Raw genomic sequence first — 18,598 nt, forward strand, 5'->3', positions numbered from 1 at the left:
GTGGACAGGGAAGCACAGGGGAGCTGGCATGGCCAGGCTTGAGCGGGAGGCACAGAGCCTAGAGGAAGCTGCAGCTGTCTCTCTTCAAACGGAACCCAGGCCAGGCAAGAAGGCATGAGATGGCCTCAGGGGAGAGGAGCAGAAGCCGTCTGCCCAAGGGTGCTGCATCCTCACCTCACTGTCGTGGAAGGGCTTGGCGCGGATGGTCAGGGTACCCAGCTCGATGGATTTTTGGAATTTGGCAGGGATGTACAGGCCACGCAGCTTGTCATAGGCGTGCCGGGCCAGCCTATAGGCACCGAGGGCCTTGCTCTGCTTGGCCAGGGTGAAGAGTATTTTCCTGCCGTGAACAGGGTTAAGGACAGCAGGGGCAACACCAGGCCCAGGAGCTGGCACTGCCTATCCTTGGAGTGAGACCCAGGCTGGAACATAGCTCGTGCTGGTGCCGGGAGGGCAGAGGAAGGACTGTGAGGAAGGCTCTGTGCGCTTGTGAGAGGTGAGTGTACTCGGACGGCAAGGCCCAGGAATTTTTCCAAAGATAAAAACAGCGTAGTTTCCACTAATACTTTAACCTTGCTTAGCATCTCTGGGCCTGCTGATGGCTCATCTTGTACCCTGACTAGGCCGAAATGGCTCTTCCTGCCTCACCAAACCTGCCAGCCAGTCCCTCCTAGGATGCCTGGCATGAAGGGCACTCTGCTCTCGCCCTGCCAGGTGGGGCCTGGTCCAGACTCCCTGGGGAGCCACCCTCAACCCTGCTCTGAGGCCCCTGGGTGTACCCCACTCTGCCTGCACGCCCTTCCCCCAGGGCCTGGTGGGCAGTTTCTGAGCAGCAGCCTCGCCTGTGCTCTGGGGCCCCCTTGGAGCTCCTCAGCCAGAGGCTGACGAGCTTTTGTGCTCTCCTCTCAGGTCACCTCCAATGTTGGCTGCCCCCAGGCCCTCCTGCCCTTCCTCCCACATCTCTCCCAGTGTTCCTGCTCCCGCCCCCTGCAGTGCAGCCCCGTCCACTTCAGCAGTTCTGTGGAGAGTTTCCTTCTGTGTCTCCAGCATGACTCCTCAAAGTCAGGGACTGTCAGGAGCCATTTCCAGGTCCCCAGGGGATGGCACAGGGTAAGGCTCAGGGTAGGGGTTCCATCAAGCTGTTGACTCAAACAGAACTTGCTGGAAAGGATGAGTACAGGTGCTCAGCCCCCACAGACATAGCCCTGACTGCTCCTATGGTGAAAGACAGAGACGCATGCAGCAGAGGCCTGACTCCAGGAAGGCACATCTTGATTTGGGGGTGTTTCCCCTGAAATGTAAATAATGGGTCTGGAATCCTCTAGCGAGGCCAATTCTTACAACAAGGAGCTCTGGGTCTTCTCCAGTGGAGTGGATTTTCCTTACAGAGGGAAGGTGGGGCTGGGGCTGGGAAGGAGCTGAGAGTACAGTGAGATTTAGAAAAGAACAGGGACAATTACGTCTCCTGACATCCAAGACCTTAAAAATCTGGATCATTGCCTGGTAATGATCCAGTATCTGGCTGCACAGGCCCTTCAGGCACCTGCTCTGCTTATGGCACCACTGTGGCCCTCGGTGGCTACAGAAGGAGAGGAAAACCCAAAGGTAGGCTCTCAGGCCTTGGGTCCTGCTGCCTCTCCAGCCCCTCCCACCCAGGGTACCCTCACACCCTCCCACATGCCTTGCTTGCCTCTCCATACGCTGGGTCCTCCCCTAGAACATCCACTTGGCCATCTTCCCTGGCTGCCTCAGCTTGCATGATGGGTATCACCTCCTCCAGGTAAACTTCCCTGATCATGGCCCTGGCCTCAGCTTCATTCCACCCTCAGACACAGCACACATCCACCAAACCAGACCCTAACTTGTGACCTCCCTCTTTGATGGCAGCTTTGTTACCTGGTGCCTGGCCCAGAGCTTGGGGCACAGAAGGTGCTATGTATACCTGGGCTGAACAAACACTCCCTCCTCCCCAGTCCGGAGAAGTGCCCAAGGTTCCAAGCCCAAAGGCCTGGTGCTTCTTCCATTTCAGTCACACCCTCATCTGTGGGTTCTAGGAGGGATTGGGACAGTGTGTTGGCCAGAGACCCACTGCTGGGCTCAGCTCAGAGAGCCCTGAAAACTCATCTTCTCTTGGCCTGGGCCCCTGGGCCTCCCTGCTGAGCCTCTACAGCCAAACACAGCGGGAAGGTGAGTTCTCTTTCTTCTCTGAGGGCTGCTGAGAGGAAGGTTCTGCCAGGAAAGTGCTCTGGAAGGAATTTCTTGGGGCCATTAGACAAGAACGGTGGGATGGGGGAGGGATAAGAGAAAGGATACACTTTAGAGATGCCTGAGGGGGTGTCCTTGGGCAGGCTGTGCAGCAGGAACCTAGAGATGTTGAAAAGAGTTTCAGGACGATGGACACTGAACGGATCTTCCTGCAGTGAGAGAAAAGCAAACAGGGATTGAGTTCCTCAACTGAGCTGTTGCTGGGCCAGGCCAAAAGGCAGACACCAATAATTCTGAGTGACATCAACAAGAGCAGCTCTGAGTATTGAGCACCTACTATGTGCTGGGTGCTATACAGCCACTGTCTCATCTGGTCTTTAACATAATAACCTTGTGGTATGCATTTTTATCCTCACAGTACTGAGGAGGAAACCGACACCTAGATAGATGATTTGCCCAAGTCACCAACTAGAACAGAGCTGAGCTGCTATTCAAACCCAGGTCTGATTCCAAAGCCCAAGAATGTCTTTCTTCCAAGCTGTACTGCCTCTGGAGTTGGTAATGATTCTATTTCTCTGAACTACTCAAGTTGTCTCCAATTAGCTCTAAAAGAGAAGACCTTCTATGCAGCTTAGGACATAACCACTGATTCATATAAGCCTGTCTTTCAACAGAGGCATTTAGCCCTCTCCAGCATGAACCCGCATGCCTCTTCTGTGCTTTTCAACAGCAGCTTGACTGATGGTGCCACCAAACGAGCACACATGCGGAGTTCCTCAACTGCTGACCCATTTCCCTGGCTCCTGGCATAGGCACTAACAGGAGGCAGTTAGCACACATTAGTGATTGGTCTTCGTACCTAGAGGCTGCCAGAAGCTCAGCAGACAAATAAGGAATTTTCTATGTGAGGGTCTATAAAAGGTTAAGAACACCTTATTTTGAAGGCATCTGGCACACTGTATATAAACTGAGATTGCCCATTTCTAATAAAGCTTTAGATGGTGAGGATTACAGCAGGCCAGCCACTCCTCTTTCTTGTGAGCACTTAAGAAGGGTCTTGTGAGGCCTTACTCATCACTGAGCCACCAAAGCTTAACCCCTAATTGGTCTAAACTCCTGAGGACTCACTTTGCTCTACACTTCTTCAGTTCAGAGCTTAGCATTTTCTATTTAATTCACACGTAAATTTCTACACCTTTTGTTAGCTCCAAGAACCCAAGAAAACCTGAGACCACATCCTTTCCAGGGTAAGAACAAGATGAAGTCTGCCTCTGGTTCTACTGCACTAGGTAGGGAAGCTAAGTAACGTCCCAGAGAGAATAGGTAGGAGGGGAGTCCTTTCCTCTGGGAAAGAAGTCATGTATCCAGGAAGGACCTGAACTTCCCTTTCCAGTCTTGCCCTGAATCAGTGCTGCTCTGCTGGGCCCTGGATGCTGAACCACAAACTACCACTCACCTCCAGGCCTTTGCACAGGCTGTGACCTTTGCCACAAACGCCCTTCCTAATCCTCCTCCACTTCACTTGCCCCATTTTTACTTCTCTCCCTCCTGGCTGAGGGGCCACCTTCTCCAGGAAGTCTCTTCACAGGCCTCTAAACTTTTCCCCTGAGGGATTGTCCTGTTTGCTAGATTGGGACTGACTGCAGGGACAATGTTTTGTTCACTACTGTGTCACCAGGTCTCATCACAGCGTCTGTCACACAGTACGCATTTGTTGAATGAAGGAATGGCCCAATTATTAAGATTCAGCTGGGATAAGAGTCAGGGCCCCAGCTGGTCTGAGGCCCCTTAGCTCCTAGTCCCATGTAGGTCCTGGAGCAGAGCTCAGCTGTTAGGGACAGGAGCCCTCAGCCCCATGCCCCAGGTGAGGAAGAGGACAGGGAGCAGCGGGAGAAAAATCTGAGGGAAGGAGCTGAGAGCCAGGCTCCGGAGTGGCTTGGGCAAACTGAGGCTGAGCTGGGCCCTGACTTCCAGCCTAAGTTGAGTCTGGGCTCCTTTTGTGGTGGTTTCTCTCCGAGTGAGCACCTGATAAAGATGAGGGACCCTGAGGGGGTCTTGTTTCAGGAAAGGCAAAGACTGTAAGGGAAGATGAGATCCCTTGAGACCACTGACCCTGCTGTGGGAAGAGATGTGACACTAGACTGACGGCCTGCACAGAGCCTGTCAGGAGTCCTTCTTGCCAGACTTTCTCAAGAGGCAAAAAATGTGCTGAGAGGTCAGCACAGATTAGAGGGAAAGAAATGCCCAAGGTGGAAAGCAGGGCATTTGAGAGGTCAAAGAACTGCGGGAAGGCTGGGCGTGGTGGCTCATGCCTGTAATCCCAGTGCTCTGGGAGGCTCAGGCAGGAGGATCACTTGAGTCCAACAGTTTGAGGCTGCCATGAGCTATGATCATGCCACTGCACTGCACCTTGGGCGACAGAGACCTCATCTCTGAAAAAAGAGAAATGCCAGATGCCCAGCTGGAGGGAGCAGGTCAGGGAAAGCTGGCGTGAAACCTTGCCTGGAGCAGCAGTAAGAACAGCTGCCACCTAGGGTCACTCTATGCTAGGTACTCTTCCAATATTAACTCATCTAATCCTCAGAACAATCCCATCAAGTAGATACTGCTGTTATCCCTATTTTATAGAGAAAGAAGCTGAAGGCCAGAGAAGGTAAATAACACAGTGTCATTTGTGTGTGAGGACTCTCGAGTTTACCCACTAAACCAACATACTAGCCTGCTTTCTCTAAAAGGAGAGAGGGAGGGAAAGGCTAGGAACACAGGCTCCAGTGCCAGACTACTGAGACTCACATATTGGCTCTGGAATTTGCTGTGTGATAGTAGAATACATTCTTAAATGTGGTTATGTTATACATCATTTAAACGGGCATTTCTTGCTTTATGTTTTTTTGCTAATGAGTTATTACTTGCTGTTTATTTTAGACTATGGAAATGATGTTAGACAAAAAACAAATTCAAGCAGTTTTCTTATTTGAGTTCAAAATGGGTCATAAAGCAACAGAGACAACTTGTAACATCGACAACACATTTGGCCCAGGAACTGCTAACAAACATACAGTGCAGTGGTAGTTCAAGAAGTTTTGCAAAGGAGATGAGAGCCTTGAAGATGAGGAGCACAGTGGCCGGCCATTGGAATTTGACAACAACCGAGAGCAATCATCAAAGCTGATCCTCTCACAACTACAGGAGAAGTTGCCGAAGAACTCAACATCAACCATTCTACGGTTGTTTGGCATTTGAAGCAAATTGGGAAGGTGAACAAGCTTGATAAGTGGGTGCCTCGTGAGCTGATCAAAAATGAAAATATAGTCGTTTTGAAGTGTTGTCTTCTGTTATTCTATGCAACAACAACAAAACATTTCTCAATCAGATGTGAGGTGTGACAAAAAGTGGACTTTATATGACAACCGGTGATGACCAGCTCCATGGCTGTACTGAGAAAAAGCTCCAAAGCAGTTCCCAAAGCCAAACTTGCACCAAAAAAAGGTCATGGTCACTGTTTGGTGGTCTGCTTCCGGTCTGATCCACTACAGCTTTCTGATCCTGGTGAAATGATTACATTTGAGAAGTATGCTCAGCAAATCGAGGAGATGCACCGAAAACTGCAACACCTGCAGCTGGCACTGGTTCACAGAAAGGGCCCAATTCTTCTCCACCCACCTGACTGCATATCACACAACCAATGCTTCAAAAGTTGAATGAATTGGGCTACAAAATTTTGCCTCATCCGCAATATTCACCTGACCTCTTGCCAACCAACTACCACTTCTTCAACCATCTCAACAACTGTTTGCAGGGAAAATGCTTCCACAACCAGCAGGATGCAGAAAATGCTTTCCAAGAGTTCATTGAATCCCAAAGTATGGATTTTTATGCTACAGAAATAAACAAACTTATTTCTCATTGGCAAAAATGTGTTGATCATAATGGTTCCTATTTTGATTAATAAAGATGTGTTTGAGCCTAGTTATAATGATTTAAAATTGTCTGAAACCGCAATTACTTTTGCACCAACCTAATAACCTGTGAGACCCCTCTGTCTAGGGCTTCATTCTCATCTGTAAAATGGGGGTGACAGTCCTTCCCTCAAAGTGTGGTTGAAAGGAGGAAATGACTTGATACGATGAAGCCCTCAGTACATTGCCTACTAGGTACTAAGTGCTCAACATCTGTTGGGTGATTGAGGAGATACAGTGGATGAAGAGGCTGTTGACAGCCCATCACCTGTTCCCCACTGCCACCAGAGAGATTTAAAATGGCTTTCTCAAAGAAATCAGGGAGTGACTAAAAAGAACTACTGGGGTTTCTGGAGACGAAGCCAACACTCTAGTTTCACAGAGAAGGAAACTGAGGGACAGAGAGGGAAACTGAATTACTGAAGAACACACAAGTCACTGACAGGGCCAGGGAGGGAACTCGAGCCTTTGATTAACCTGGGCCTTCGCCCTACTGAAGGAGAGGGCCTCATGGAACTCCCACCCCACCTTGCTGGTTAATGCAGAGTTTTGCCGAGTCATCAAAGCCTGCACTGAGGAACTAGCAAGGCCCATTCCAGCTCTGGATTACAATTCAGAAGCCCACTGCTTGATGCATGGCAGACAAATAGTCAATCAAGGAAACTCAAACTTTTTCTCCCCAGAGGAGACCAAGATTCCTCAGCAGTTCACTGTGACCAGTGGGTTACATTCCATCCAGTCTGCTGCTCTTTAGATATGCCCGGGACCCCTAGCTCAGGAGATGGTACCCTCAGGTGCTGGTGACCCAGCCACCTTACCGTGTGGCGATGGATGGCATGGTAACCATGGTACAGCTCTGCCAAACGCTGGAAGTGATGGAACTTGCCAAGCATTGTGTCCTTCTGGGCAGGATCTGCTGTGTGCAGCGGGTGGGAGGGGAAACGTGTCAAACAGTGTCTGTGGCTGCCAACTGGCCCCAGGAGGGGGGGCCAGGCAACAGTGCTTTTGCCAGCATCAGTTCTCCCACCACACAGTGTCTGTGCCAGGGTGAGGGACAAAGTGTAGTGAGGGGAAAGGCACTCTGCTTAGGAGTAGGGCCACTCCAGGATGGTGAATTCTTAGGTGGACAGGGCATAAGGCCAGGGAGTTTGAGGATATTTTTTCCAGATCTCTCACTGCACCCTTCCAGGTTATTCCCCTGGGGGAGCGACAGCTGCAGCAAGACCCCAGATGTGTCAGAAGAGCCTGCTGGGACAAGGGCAGGCAGACACCAACTGTATTCATTCATGCTCATCTTATGCCTCTTCCCTCTGCTGCTCCTATCAGAAGCATAAGGCACTGGCCCAAACAGAAAAATGCGACCTTACACCTGGGCTTGATAATTTTCAAACTGTAAGCATGACTCTGTGAGGCTCCCAGCAACCAAAGGGACCAGGACAAGGGACTCCCACAGGACAGATGGGCATGCAGAGCTCAGGAAGGATTGTGACTTGCTACAAGTCACTTGCAGCCTCCATTCCAGTGTTTTTCCCACCCCTGCATGTGGCCTTGTCCAGTGGAGAAGAACATCTCCTTGTCTCTTCCACTTCCAGGACTCCTTCAGTACATCATGGGAAGTCTTGTGAAAGAAAGCAGTATTTAAACTGTTTTCCTGGCTAGGATGAGTAAGAATCTGGAGTGTGTTATTATAAAGCCATCTCTTGTTCATCTTCTCATTTAATTAAAAAAATTTAAAACCCAGTGCTCAGCCAGGTCCAGCTATGGCTCCCAGGTAGCAGGGGAGAGATATGCTCTGAATTAGCAATGCGGGGCTGGACCTGCCAACCGTAACCCCAGGACGGTCCTCATACCATTCTGATGGGCAAACTGGAAAAAGATGACACACCAGATTACGCCACTGCAAGGCAGGCTTATGGACAATACACCCAATAAACAAGCCCAGGGCTTTAATTAAAATGTCCCAGCTCTTCTGATGTTTATCTTGGTGTCAGAGTGGGGCTTGGGAAAACAGTGGTCTGGCTGATGTTTACGCACCTTGAGCTATATCGAGGCATTGCATGGACAGCATCCAGTAATAATAGGCAGCATCATTAAACCTGCTCTCTGCCACAGCATTGTTTGTGAGCTGCTCCAGCACCTGGACCGCTTCTCTTTGTCGCCCAGCCTTGTGGAATGCTGTAGGAGTGGTGGGGGGAGGAAAAAAGCACATGCTATTTAGGAAGTCACACAGGAGGCAGGATGGAGCTCTGTGGGGCTTGCACAGGGCTGCTTTGGAAGTAGGACACTCATTGGAGCATCTGCAGTGCTTCGTTGCTGGGATGGCGCTTCTCTAAATAACCAAGGCTACATCCTGGAAAAAGTACAGTGAGATAAATTCCTTTTTGGCTGGGAAAAGGCGACCGACTTTGAAAAGCACGGCAGAAAGGAAAAACTGGAGGGGCCAAATTCCAGGGCAAAGTCTAAGAGTGAAACTTGCCCATCTTCAGTGAGGTTCTGCACCCTGCTCATTCCAGGGCAAAGTTTTGTGACTCCTAAGGTGATACAAACAGGACCTGCCACTTTACTGCACTTGGAGGTAAAATGCTTTTGTTGCTAATCACCTCACTGGATCCTCACCACAGACTTATGAAGAAGGAAAATTATTCCCTTTTATGAGCAATGAAATGGGCTTTGCAAAATGGAGGTAAAGTGTCACACCCAAGGTCCCAGAACCAAGCCCAACTCGAGTCCTCAGTTTGTCTTCAAATGACTGCTTTTCAATGACCACTTTGAAGGATCTGCCTCAGTTCTCACAACCATTTGTGAAAACAAGCAAAAAAACTCTCAATCATTCCTATACTGTTTAACAGATATTTTCTGAGTACCTACTTCATGGCCAGCCCCTTGAGATGTTGGTGGCTGCCAGTGAAGCACCTGTAGCCATGACACTTGCCATATGAGAACGCTCAAATGATCCTAATCCTCCGCCTTCAGAGAAGGAGAAGGTCTGGCCTTTGTTCCATTCTCATCTACAATCTCTTGTCTGAGTACCAAGTTACTATGGTGATGGATTCTTGGAAGGGCAGACACAGACAGATGGATAGGTTGATGTGTTTTGCCCAAACATGCAGATACTTCAGCAACTGGGTGCTCTGGAAATGCTGAAGCAGCAGAGAATGCACTATCCTTCAATGAGGGCTTTTGGTTGAGGAGCTCCAACAGGGAGATTTGTTCTGCAATGTGTCCGGAGCGGGCAACGGTTACCATATAGAAGTGTACATCAGATGCTATGGAACATCAAACACCCAACTTCAATTAGAAGGCTAAATAGGCAGCAAAACAGAAAAATCAGGTTCCCCAGTCAGAGAGGCACTGGTCCAATTCTGGTTCTGCTGCTGACTAGATTTGTGACTTGGCATGGCACATTTAGCCTCTTCGTCCTTGCACAGCTGTTGGCAAGATTCAAGGTTACATAGGTTAAGTGCTCAGCCAGGGCCTGACACAGAGAGGGAAGTCAACTTTAAAAAATATGATCAATAACATTAACAAAAGTTCTATACTTGCTTTGGCTCCTATTTCAGATGCTGTTGTACGTTGTGTGCAGCCCATTTTACCAACAGAAATCTTAAGGAGCAGAAGTCACCCGTTTATCTGAGCCAGAAATAAAAGCTGAGTTTCTGTTCTCAGCAGAGGTGAGACCATGCCTCACACTGTGTGGCAGTCCTCCCTTACTGTCCTCATAGCACCCTGGCTCATATTACCTCCCTGCCACTTCCTAGCTATGAAACTTCAGGCAAATTTCTTCACCTCTTTACCCTTCAGTTTTCTCATCTGCAAAATGGGAATCATAATGATAGTAGTTATACCATAGGGCTGTTGCGAGGATTAAACGGGAAGATACACTGCAGTGCACAGCACTTTGCTCAGTAACCACAGAGGCTTGGAGAGGAGGCAGCACCTCTTAAGGGCCTGTGGCAAGTGAGTGTGGCCCAGGAGGGTGTGACTCCAAAGCCAATGGTCTTTCCATGCTCCACAGTCTTTCACCACCAAACAATCACATCCCCAAGATGAAGTCATCTATCTTGGGATCTACAGATGGGAAGGGCTTGGTAGCCTTCCTGAAATGTATGTCTTGGCAGTGACTTCTCCTGCTCCTTCTAGAAGGTGACAGTCTGTGTTGCCTACCTTTCTGGGCTTCCTCAAAGCGATCGTTCTCTGCTAGCCACTGAGCATACGGCACATAGATGTCATCCTTAAACTCAGGATGCTTCTCACCCAAAGCAAAGGCCTGAGGGAAGGAGCAAATGAAGTCTTAATAAAGCTGCCCCTGCAGCCCCCATGAAAACACTGCACTTGGCTGAATCCATTAGGGACGTCATATTTTGCCAGCCTGACAACTCAGAGGGGGAGAGTGCCTCCCCCCAAAAACTACCCACAGAAACGCAAAAACAAATCAGCTCTTCGAAAACAAAAGGCAATTAACAGCAATATGCAAGCGACTGGATTCAGTAACAACACAGTCTGTTTCTGGACCACAGAAGCGGCCCAGAATCGGAAACATTTTATTTTGAGGGTTTGCGTGGGCTCCTGTAGTGCTGCAAACAGATTTCTTTTAATTGCAGGCGACACCTAAGGAAACAGAATTGACATTATCATCATCACCACTTCTTATCAGTTGTCAAAGATGACTGTGGGCTTCGTGCTGTATGGACCCACTGACTGCTTCTCACCTAAGCCCCAGAACCACCTGTCAGGCTCGGAGAACCGGACATGAGCCATGGGGAGAAAGTCTGCCTGATGCACAGCGAGGTCTGAGTCATTCTAAGATGCTCTAATCTGTGCTGCTTGAGAAATCTAATAAATTTCTCTTGAGAAGCCATCATTGCCTCTGTCCCTAGCCCCACCTTTTCTCATGAGTGACCTCATCACCTCACCAAATGGAGCCGTTCAGAGAGCAGACAACAGTCAGACAGCTCCTCTCAGTGAAGGCTTTGCTTTCACTCTAAAATGGACCATGATGGGTGGGTGGGTGAGTCGGGGGAGGATCTTGGCACAGCTCCTAATCCTCTCGGGGATGGATTTCTCTGCAGGGAACAGGGAGCCAGTGAGCTGGAGGGTGGGGGTTGAGCCACAGAAGGGGCAGCATTAGCTGCTTCTGCCAGCCTGAGGCTGGCCACCTTTCTCACTGGCCTGGCTAATTCTTTACAGCCCCCGACACCAGAGAGAGTAGTGGTTGTGGGGTGGGGGCAGAGAAGGGAGGGAAAAAACTGGCCCCTGAAATGGCTCTCGCAGTCTGGATCTGGAAAGCACAGATGGTGCTTTCTGCCAAAATGCTACCCAGCAGGTTTTAAATGTCACGCAGGTGCATCTCCACATCAGCCATGTGTCTGAGCCTGTGGTGCTGGTCAGAGGCAGCTCAGCCCAACGGCAGGCACTGGAGCTGTCGTGTTCACACTCACATCCCCGATGCCTGTCACCACCCTGGCACAGAGCTGGCTGTCAGTAACGATTTTCTCAATGACTGAATGAAGGGACAAGTGGAAAGGCCCTCCACGATTCTGTGGCTCAGAGAATTCGAGGTTAAGTTACCTGACTGACAGCCCAATGTTCCTTCCATCATGAGGGCAGCTTCTCTCCATCTGAACCCCAAAGGGCCCCGGCCCCTGTACCCACCCGCCTGTGTCCCAGGCTCAGGTGGGGCCCCAGCCCACGAGGCCTACTTTCCCCTCACCTCATCCCAGCGCTGGGTCTCCACATGCAGCTGCACCAGGGACTTGAGGTCACCCATCTTCAGGTAGGTCTCAGCAGCATAGCCAGGGCTGTCCAGCTTCTTGAGGTAGGTGGCGCACAGCAGCAGAGGCTCGCGCTCAGCCTTGTCCAGCTTGCGGGCGATGTCTATCAACCTGGAGAGGGAAGGGGCAGGTAGGAGGGTGGGCTCTGGGTCTTGTCAACGGCAAGCTGTATGTCCATTCATTCTGCGGTCCCCAATGTTGATACTGTGCCATGGCCCTTGGGAGTTGCTCAGTGGGTAGTTATTAAATGCATGAATACACACTCCAGAAACATCACCAGGGTCCGGGAGAGGTGGCCTTTACAGGATCCCGTCAGCCACCTTGTGTGTCTTTCTCAGAAGTCACTGAGCTATCCAGCAGGGCATAGAAACAATTATCTCCTAATCCCCTACCAGGTACCCAGATGACGCCATGAGCTTTCCCATGCATGAAATCAGAATCTTCACCACCCTAAGAGGTGGATGATTACTTCCATCTCTCAGATGAGAAGAATAAAGTCTGGGGGGAAGGTGAAGCACCCAGCCCAAGACTAGGCCCAGCACTCTTTCCACCACGGGTACAGGAATTCTCACAGAAAAGTGGATGCCAAGGCGTAAAAATACCTCCATGACTGCCCTCTAAAGGAAGTGAGTGTGGGGCCTGCTCTGAGCTCTGGACAAAGGCCTGCAGGAAGTCTTCCCTGTCCTCCTGGCCAATGTGCTGACCAAAGGGAGGAGCTGCAGGGACCCACTGGCTTACCACTGCTTCCCCATGGTGAGCGGCCCTCCCATTGCTCATGGGGACATGAGGCCTGGATAGAATGCACTTGTTCTCTCTGGTCAGGCTGGAATTTGGAGTCAAACTAACTCTCCCAGGAGAAAGGGTTCTACCCAGGCTAGTCTTGGTGAGAAAGGAAGGAGAAGCAGCTGTAACGAATCCCTGTCTCAGAGACAGGCAAGGCACAGAGGCCTGTCAGTCTACACTTAGAATAATAATGGCATCTAAAAATAACACTGCTCAGCAGAAAAAGGACACGTTTTTAGGGAAAGGTGGCATAGACAGCCCTTACAGCCTTAGAAACCTTTCCACCCATCACACCCAATGTCCCTGGAGGAAAGACACCTTTTATAGCCACATCTGGAAAGCGAGCAGAACATGCTTAATGTGTTTCTTGAATTACTCAAGTACCCTCAGGGTAACCTGATACATAGCACTTACAAATGAAAGTGTCATGAAAAACCAGAAGAGAGAACAGAGGACCCTAAATCTGCCTGGCTCTCTTCTATATGAACCCCTTCATTTAAAGAATAATGTGGGGAACAAAATCTGTGCCTCTGTCTTTAAAAAAATTACTATTGGACAAGAAAAAGATGGGGTGGTAGGACATCCACCAAGGTCCCTTTGTGAGGGGCCCACACACCAATTATTAATATATGGCAGCACACAAGGAAACAATTTAATCATTAACCAGCCTCTTCTGTATCCCCAAATCCTGGCTGGGCCACTGCTACCTGTAGACCACAACGTTGTTTCCAGAAGAATCAACAGCCTTTAGGACCCGGCCTGAGCCACCCTCAGGATCTTGTCCCATCATGTCCTTTGCCTACCGCAGCAGCACGTGCATGTGTGTGTGTGCACATGCATAAGCCTGAAGCTCACTGACTGGGAGGACAAAACCTTCCCCCTGAAGGTCTGGTGTGCTGAGTCCCAAGGCTGAATCCATCCTGTCTCAGTGCTGCCCCCCCCCCACCCCCTCCTCCCCCTGTTGTCCACCTTGACGAATGGTGTAACCCACTAGCAGCCAATGAGCAAAGCCAGCCTGACACTCATCCCTGCCCCAACACCCTGGGATGGGTCACTTGGTTCTAACACTGCTACTTCTCTCTCATGCCTCAGCTACCAAGTTCCCTCCTGCTCTACAGCACTAGCCAGTTATCTGGTCTCCATTCTACCTGCCTGCCTGAGGGGGTGTCTGACTGTACAACCCTGACTGTAGGTGGTCACTTGCTATTGGCAAATCTAAGCACCTCCGTTCGGCATCGGAGGCCCTTCCAGTGTGGCCAGCCCACTTCCCCCAACCCACAGCCCACGTCCTTCACCCTCCCATTCCCACACATCTTTTATTCCAACCAGAGCCGACTCGCTGTGTTCCTGCTGTACTTCCTGCCTGCATATCCTTTCCCCCCATCTCTATTTACCTCTTGGAATTCTTCAAGGTCCCTTCATGCAAAGAGTGTCTCCTAAGAGAAGACATCCATGGTTCCTCCCATAAGAATTCTTCCCTGATGGATTTGGAACTTGTTTTGTTTTTGTTCCTACCATTACACGTGTAGTAGGCATCGACATCCACCAGATCAGAGGCTAAAGCTCAGCTCTACAACTTTCCAGCTATATGGACTTTGGGAATAACTTGTCCTTTTTAGCTTCTGTTTCATCATCTGCAAGGTGGGCGAGGAGACACCAGCCCTGACGGCGTAAGTGGAAAACCTAATGCCTGGAAGGTTATCACAGCGTCTGGGTTGTAGTGAGCGCTCAGCAAATGGCAGCTGTGATGTCCTGGTGTCTCCTCTTCCCTGGTCCCCACCATCCCTTCCCCTAGTGACTCCACAAGCTCCTGGAAGGCAGCCACTGCCTTGTGCAATCTCTGTGTCTCCTGAAGAACCTAGCCACTATCACATTAGCTTTAGATAATTAGAGAAGCACTATTTGTTCCCTTGTCAGTCAAGAGGTGACATGTGATGAAACGCTGCCAAATGCTTCTAGGGGCAGGGACCAAAACCTACATGTCAACCCAGCCATGGTCACCACAGATCTCGATGGCCTTGACGTGCTCTCCTGCTGAGATGTACATCTCCACGGCAGCTTTGGGCTCCTTGATATTTCTGGCCCAGTCAGCCTGTTTGGTGATTAGCATCTTTGTTTCTTTGGGGTCTCCAGATCCAAGGAAATCCTGAGGAAGCACAACAAACAAAAACACTCTGGATCAGAACTTCCTGTGCCAGCGTTACATCAGGCTTTTCTAGCAGCAAGGGCGGGCCCCACATGGCTGAAGCAGGCAACCAGGAGGTAGGCAGGGCCTGGCGCTGACGGGCTGAGTCGGGGGAGTCCCAGGTCTCGGGAAGAGTGATCTCAGGCTGCCCTGCAGGTGTTCCTGGGGGATCCTGGGACAGCATCGAGGATGCTGGCCCCCAATGCTTCCTTCCCGTCTCACAAATGGGCATTTGTTCATCGGCTAAACAACACTTTCTAGACTATTTGGGGCACTGCACATGAAGTCTGCAGGGTGGGGGGTTCATGATCAGGCTGTCTCTCGCTCACATAGTTTGGTAAATACATGACTATTCCTAAACAGCAATGAGACAACCTGGTGCACAATTCCAAATATCAAGACCTATCATCTTTATTCAGATCATATGGGTGACACCACATGCTTCAGAGTGAGGCTGAGCATGGGTTCCCCTAAACTTACACAAACAAAATGACTTACAGAGTTTGCCGGCCCTCCATGCCCTCCATGCCCTCTCTGAGTCACCAGCAAACATTCTGTGCCCTGAACTAGAGAATCATCACATTGTCTTTGCCTCAGTTACTTGCCTAGAACAGATAACACGCAAACCTCTCTCTGGTTAGTTGCTTCTCAGCTGAATGGTTAGGGATCCTGTGCTGAGGTCAGGCCTGCAGGGGTGAGGACCTGATCCGACAGTGGGACAGCAGGAGGCCATGGGGGGATCTAAGGCAGGGAAGGTGCTCAGGAGAGGACCTGAGAAGGAAGAGATGGCTGTGGTCCTGGAGGCTCAGGGATCAGGCCTAGGGCCTGTGTTCCTTCAGCCTCAGCATACCTCTGAAGCAGTATGCCCAGCTTCTCTGGGCTGGCCCCAGAATGTGTAAGAAACAGCCTCAGAACATCACCTCTTTTCAGGGTAGTTACCCAAAATACGCACATGGGAGTTTGCCAGAGTTGAGGCAGCTTTTAAAGGTGGAGCTTTTCAAAAAGGGAAACTGGGAGCACTTACAGCCCAGGTCTATGTTACCGGCAAGAAGTGGTTTGTCTCAGGAATAACGTACCCTGCAGAGAGTGCTTTGTGTCAGCCTCACTGAGAATAAAAAAAGCACTCCTTTCCCCATGATTAACACTCATGTGTCAGGAAAGTACAGTCAATGTATGCTAAAAATCCACTTGAACAATTAGCTCGCTTTTTCCCCTCATTTGCTTTCAGGGTAAATGTGCTTTCAGAGTATTAGGTCGGCCTAATATATGATACATTTTAAGAAGGGAAGGAAAGAGCACTGTATACCCTGATGCTGGGACCCAATAGAAGACTGGCCCCCTGGCTGGCCTTTGGTTCTCCCTGGAGCTGACAGAAGAAGGGGCTTGGAAAGCAGCCGCTGTCCCCGCCTAGTTTGGGCCTTTACAGACACACCTCTCCTTTTGGCAGCTGCTATGGCGCGGATTCTCTATGCCAGCATGAAGCTGGAAACCCTGCCTACCTGGCTGGTGAAATGAGGGTGGCAGCTGGGAGAAACAGGCATCTTAGCAGACTAGAAATGTCCTTCAAAGGGACTTCAGTGAGTGCTCAGGGGACTAGGGGTGACCGTGGCAAGGGTGAGAGGCTGAGAGGGAGCCATAAGCCTAGGCCAGATGGCCACTCAGGGAGCTATGACTTCATTGAAGCTGGGTCTAAAAGCTTCCTTCAAGGCTCAGCAAACTGGGAATTCAAAGGCTTTTTGCTTTCCTGAAGCTAAGTTATATGTTATCTGGGGCCATGGCAAAGACTTGGCCCTGAAGTGGACAGAAAGAGGCTGTGCTGAGTGATGAATGAGACTAAACAGTGTTCTCATGCTTGGTGATTTTGATAAGAACATACTACAAAAGAGTTAAGAGCATTATAATTCCCTTTATCACCATATAAACATGTCACTTATCCAGAAAGCATACAATTTATTTGTACGTGGGAATGTAATTTTAAAATTTTCTGAAAACTAGATTGAATCTTGGGAAGCAATTTTCAAGTAAACAAAAACATGCCATGTTAATCAGCACTAGATCTCCCCCACCCCCCACATAATGTGTATGTACACATTTCTCAAATTCAGACTACCAGGTGGGGGCGGGGGGATTGAAATGGAATCAACCTCCTTGGAATAGTGATCAAAAACTAAAACCAAAAACAAGTCCCAGAGTATTTACCTTCATAGAGAGACGGAGCAGATGGAGTGTGTAAATGGGCTGCAGTTCTGGTGGGAGGCTGTGGGCACAGAAAGTCCACCAGAGTGTAAGGAGGGGCCTCAGAGCAGGGGCAGGAGTGGGGCCAGCCAGGGAGAGAGGTGTGAAGATACACTCTGTGGTCACGTGTGGCCCCTCTCATCTTCCTAATCTTTCTACAGGTTGGCATTTCTAATGCGCTTTCCTATACAGTATTCTGTGCAAATCTCATGACTAAACTGAGCTGTGGCTATTACCATCTGAGAAGGGAAGGGAGGCTTGGCAAACTGAAGAGCCTTTCCCCAGGTCATCTCACAGAAAGAACCCGTACTCACACCAGCTCTGGGGCACCAAGGCCAGGCATTTTCTTATTTATTTATTTTTGACATGAGTCTTGCTCTGTCACCCAGGCTGGAGTGCAGTGGCGTGATCTTGGTTCACTGCAACTTCCACCTCTGGGGCTCAAGCTATCTTTCCACCTTAGCCTCCCAGTAGCTGGGACTACAGGCACCGGCTAATTTTTTGCATTTTGGTAGAGACAGGGTTTCGCCATGTTGCCCAGGCTGGTCTCGACCTCCTGAGCTCAAGCAATCCACCCACTTCAGCCTCCCAAAGTGCTAGTATTACAGGCTTGAGCCACCACGCCCAGCCTGGCCAGGCATTTTCTACTGCAGCACAGCTGCCTCCTTGAGGAGGCTTCAGGGGTTCCTAACCCTAAATTCTACCCCTAGGGTCTTGATCCCTTAAGGGTTCATCCTGAGTTAAAATTTTGTTATCCCCGGAAGCAGAGATGCACTGACTCTGGTGATCATCGTATGAATGAGTTATGAAATCTTCTAGGTGTCTGTGGTGGGGCCCGAGGGAGGGCAGGAAAAGTGACGAGGAAAAGGCAGAGGGAGCCTGAACACCCTGGGTCTCAGGTACGGAGTGAAGAAATCACTAAGGTGAAAAGACAGGCTGGGGCCCAGGAACTCGTCCATGTACTGATGAACAATAGGTCCTGGGCAACATCACAGGCCACCAAACACACCTTCAGCCCCGGGGTCGAACAGGTGGTGGAAGAGCACAGCCATCTTCAGGAATAGAAAAGCAGAAAAAAGTGGGGAAGATTTTCCATCTTGAACTTGTAAGCTGGAGAATTAACCATTAGTAGCCCACTAATAGGTTGTGGCTGATGAATCACTTCATAACATACTGAGAGCCACTTTTGACACTCCCGGAAAAGGCAGGTTAACAAAGCCCCTCTGTAGAAGGAAGACTGTAGTTGCTCAATGCACCCAAGTCTCTTTGAACCTTGCTTAGACTGAACTGCAAATGTCTTGACTGGTCTGGGCTCCTTAGTACAACTCCTTCCCACAGAAGACATCAGGAGCCTGGTCCAGGAAGCTCCTCTCCTACACCTGCTTTAAAAGGCCCAGCTCTGCTGGGGACTAAGGTTCATAAGGGCCATCCCAATGCAAAAGAGAATCTCTGCTATCACC

General features: G+C 49.9%; 1 protein-coding gene across 3 annotated transcripts in view; it reads right to left on the bottom strand.

Annotated features, from left to right (window-relative positions):
- Nucleotides 1-18,598, bottom strand: part of IFT122 (intraflagellar transport 122) — an 83,775-nt gene that overhangs the window by 8,205 nt on the left and 56,972 nt on the right. Inside the window, exons 19-25 of one of the 3 annotated variants that reach the window (XM_032149834.2) lie at nt 14,698-14,864; nt 11,875-12,046; nt 10,329-10,431; nt 8,199-8,339; nt 6,983-7,080; nt 2,314-2,414; nt 91-340 (exon numbers count right to left, since the gene is read on the bottom strand). In XM_032149834.2, coding sequence (XP_032005725.2) covers nt 91-340; nt 2,314-2,414; nt 6,983-7,080; nt 8,199-8,339; nt 10,329-10,431; nt 11,875-12,046; nt 14,698-14,864 — 1,032 coding nt within the window. Of the gene's footprint in view, nt 1-6; nt 341-2,313; nt 2,415-6,982; nt 7,081-8,198; nt 8,340-10,328; nt 10,432-11,874; nt 12,047-14,697; nt 14,865-18,598 lie in introns of those variants that run through there. The other 2 variants (XM_058437340.1, XM_058437339.1) reach the window with 2 other exon arrangements.

The sequence above is a fragment of the Hylobates moloch genome, unplaced genomic scaffold (assembly GCF_009828535.3).
Source record: "Hylobates moloch isolate HMO894 unplaced genomic scaffold, HMol_V3 SCAFFOLD_4, whole genome shotgun sequence".
NCBI classification, from domain to species: domain Eukaryota; kingdom Metazoa; phylum Chordata; class Mammalia; order Primates; family Hylobatidae; genus Hylobates; species Hylobates moloch.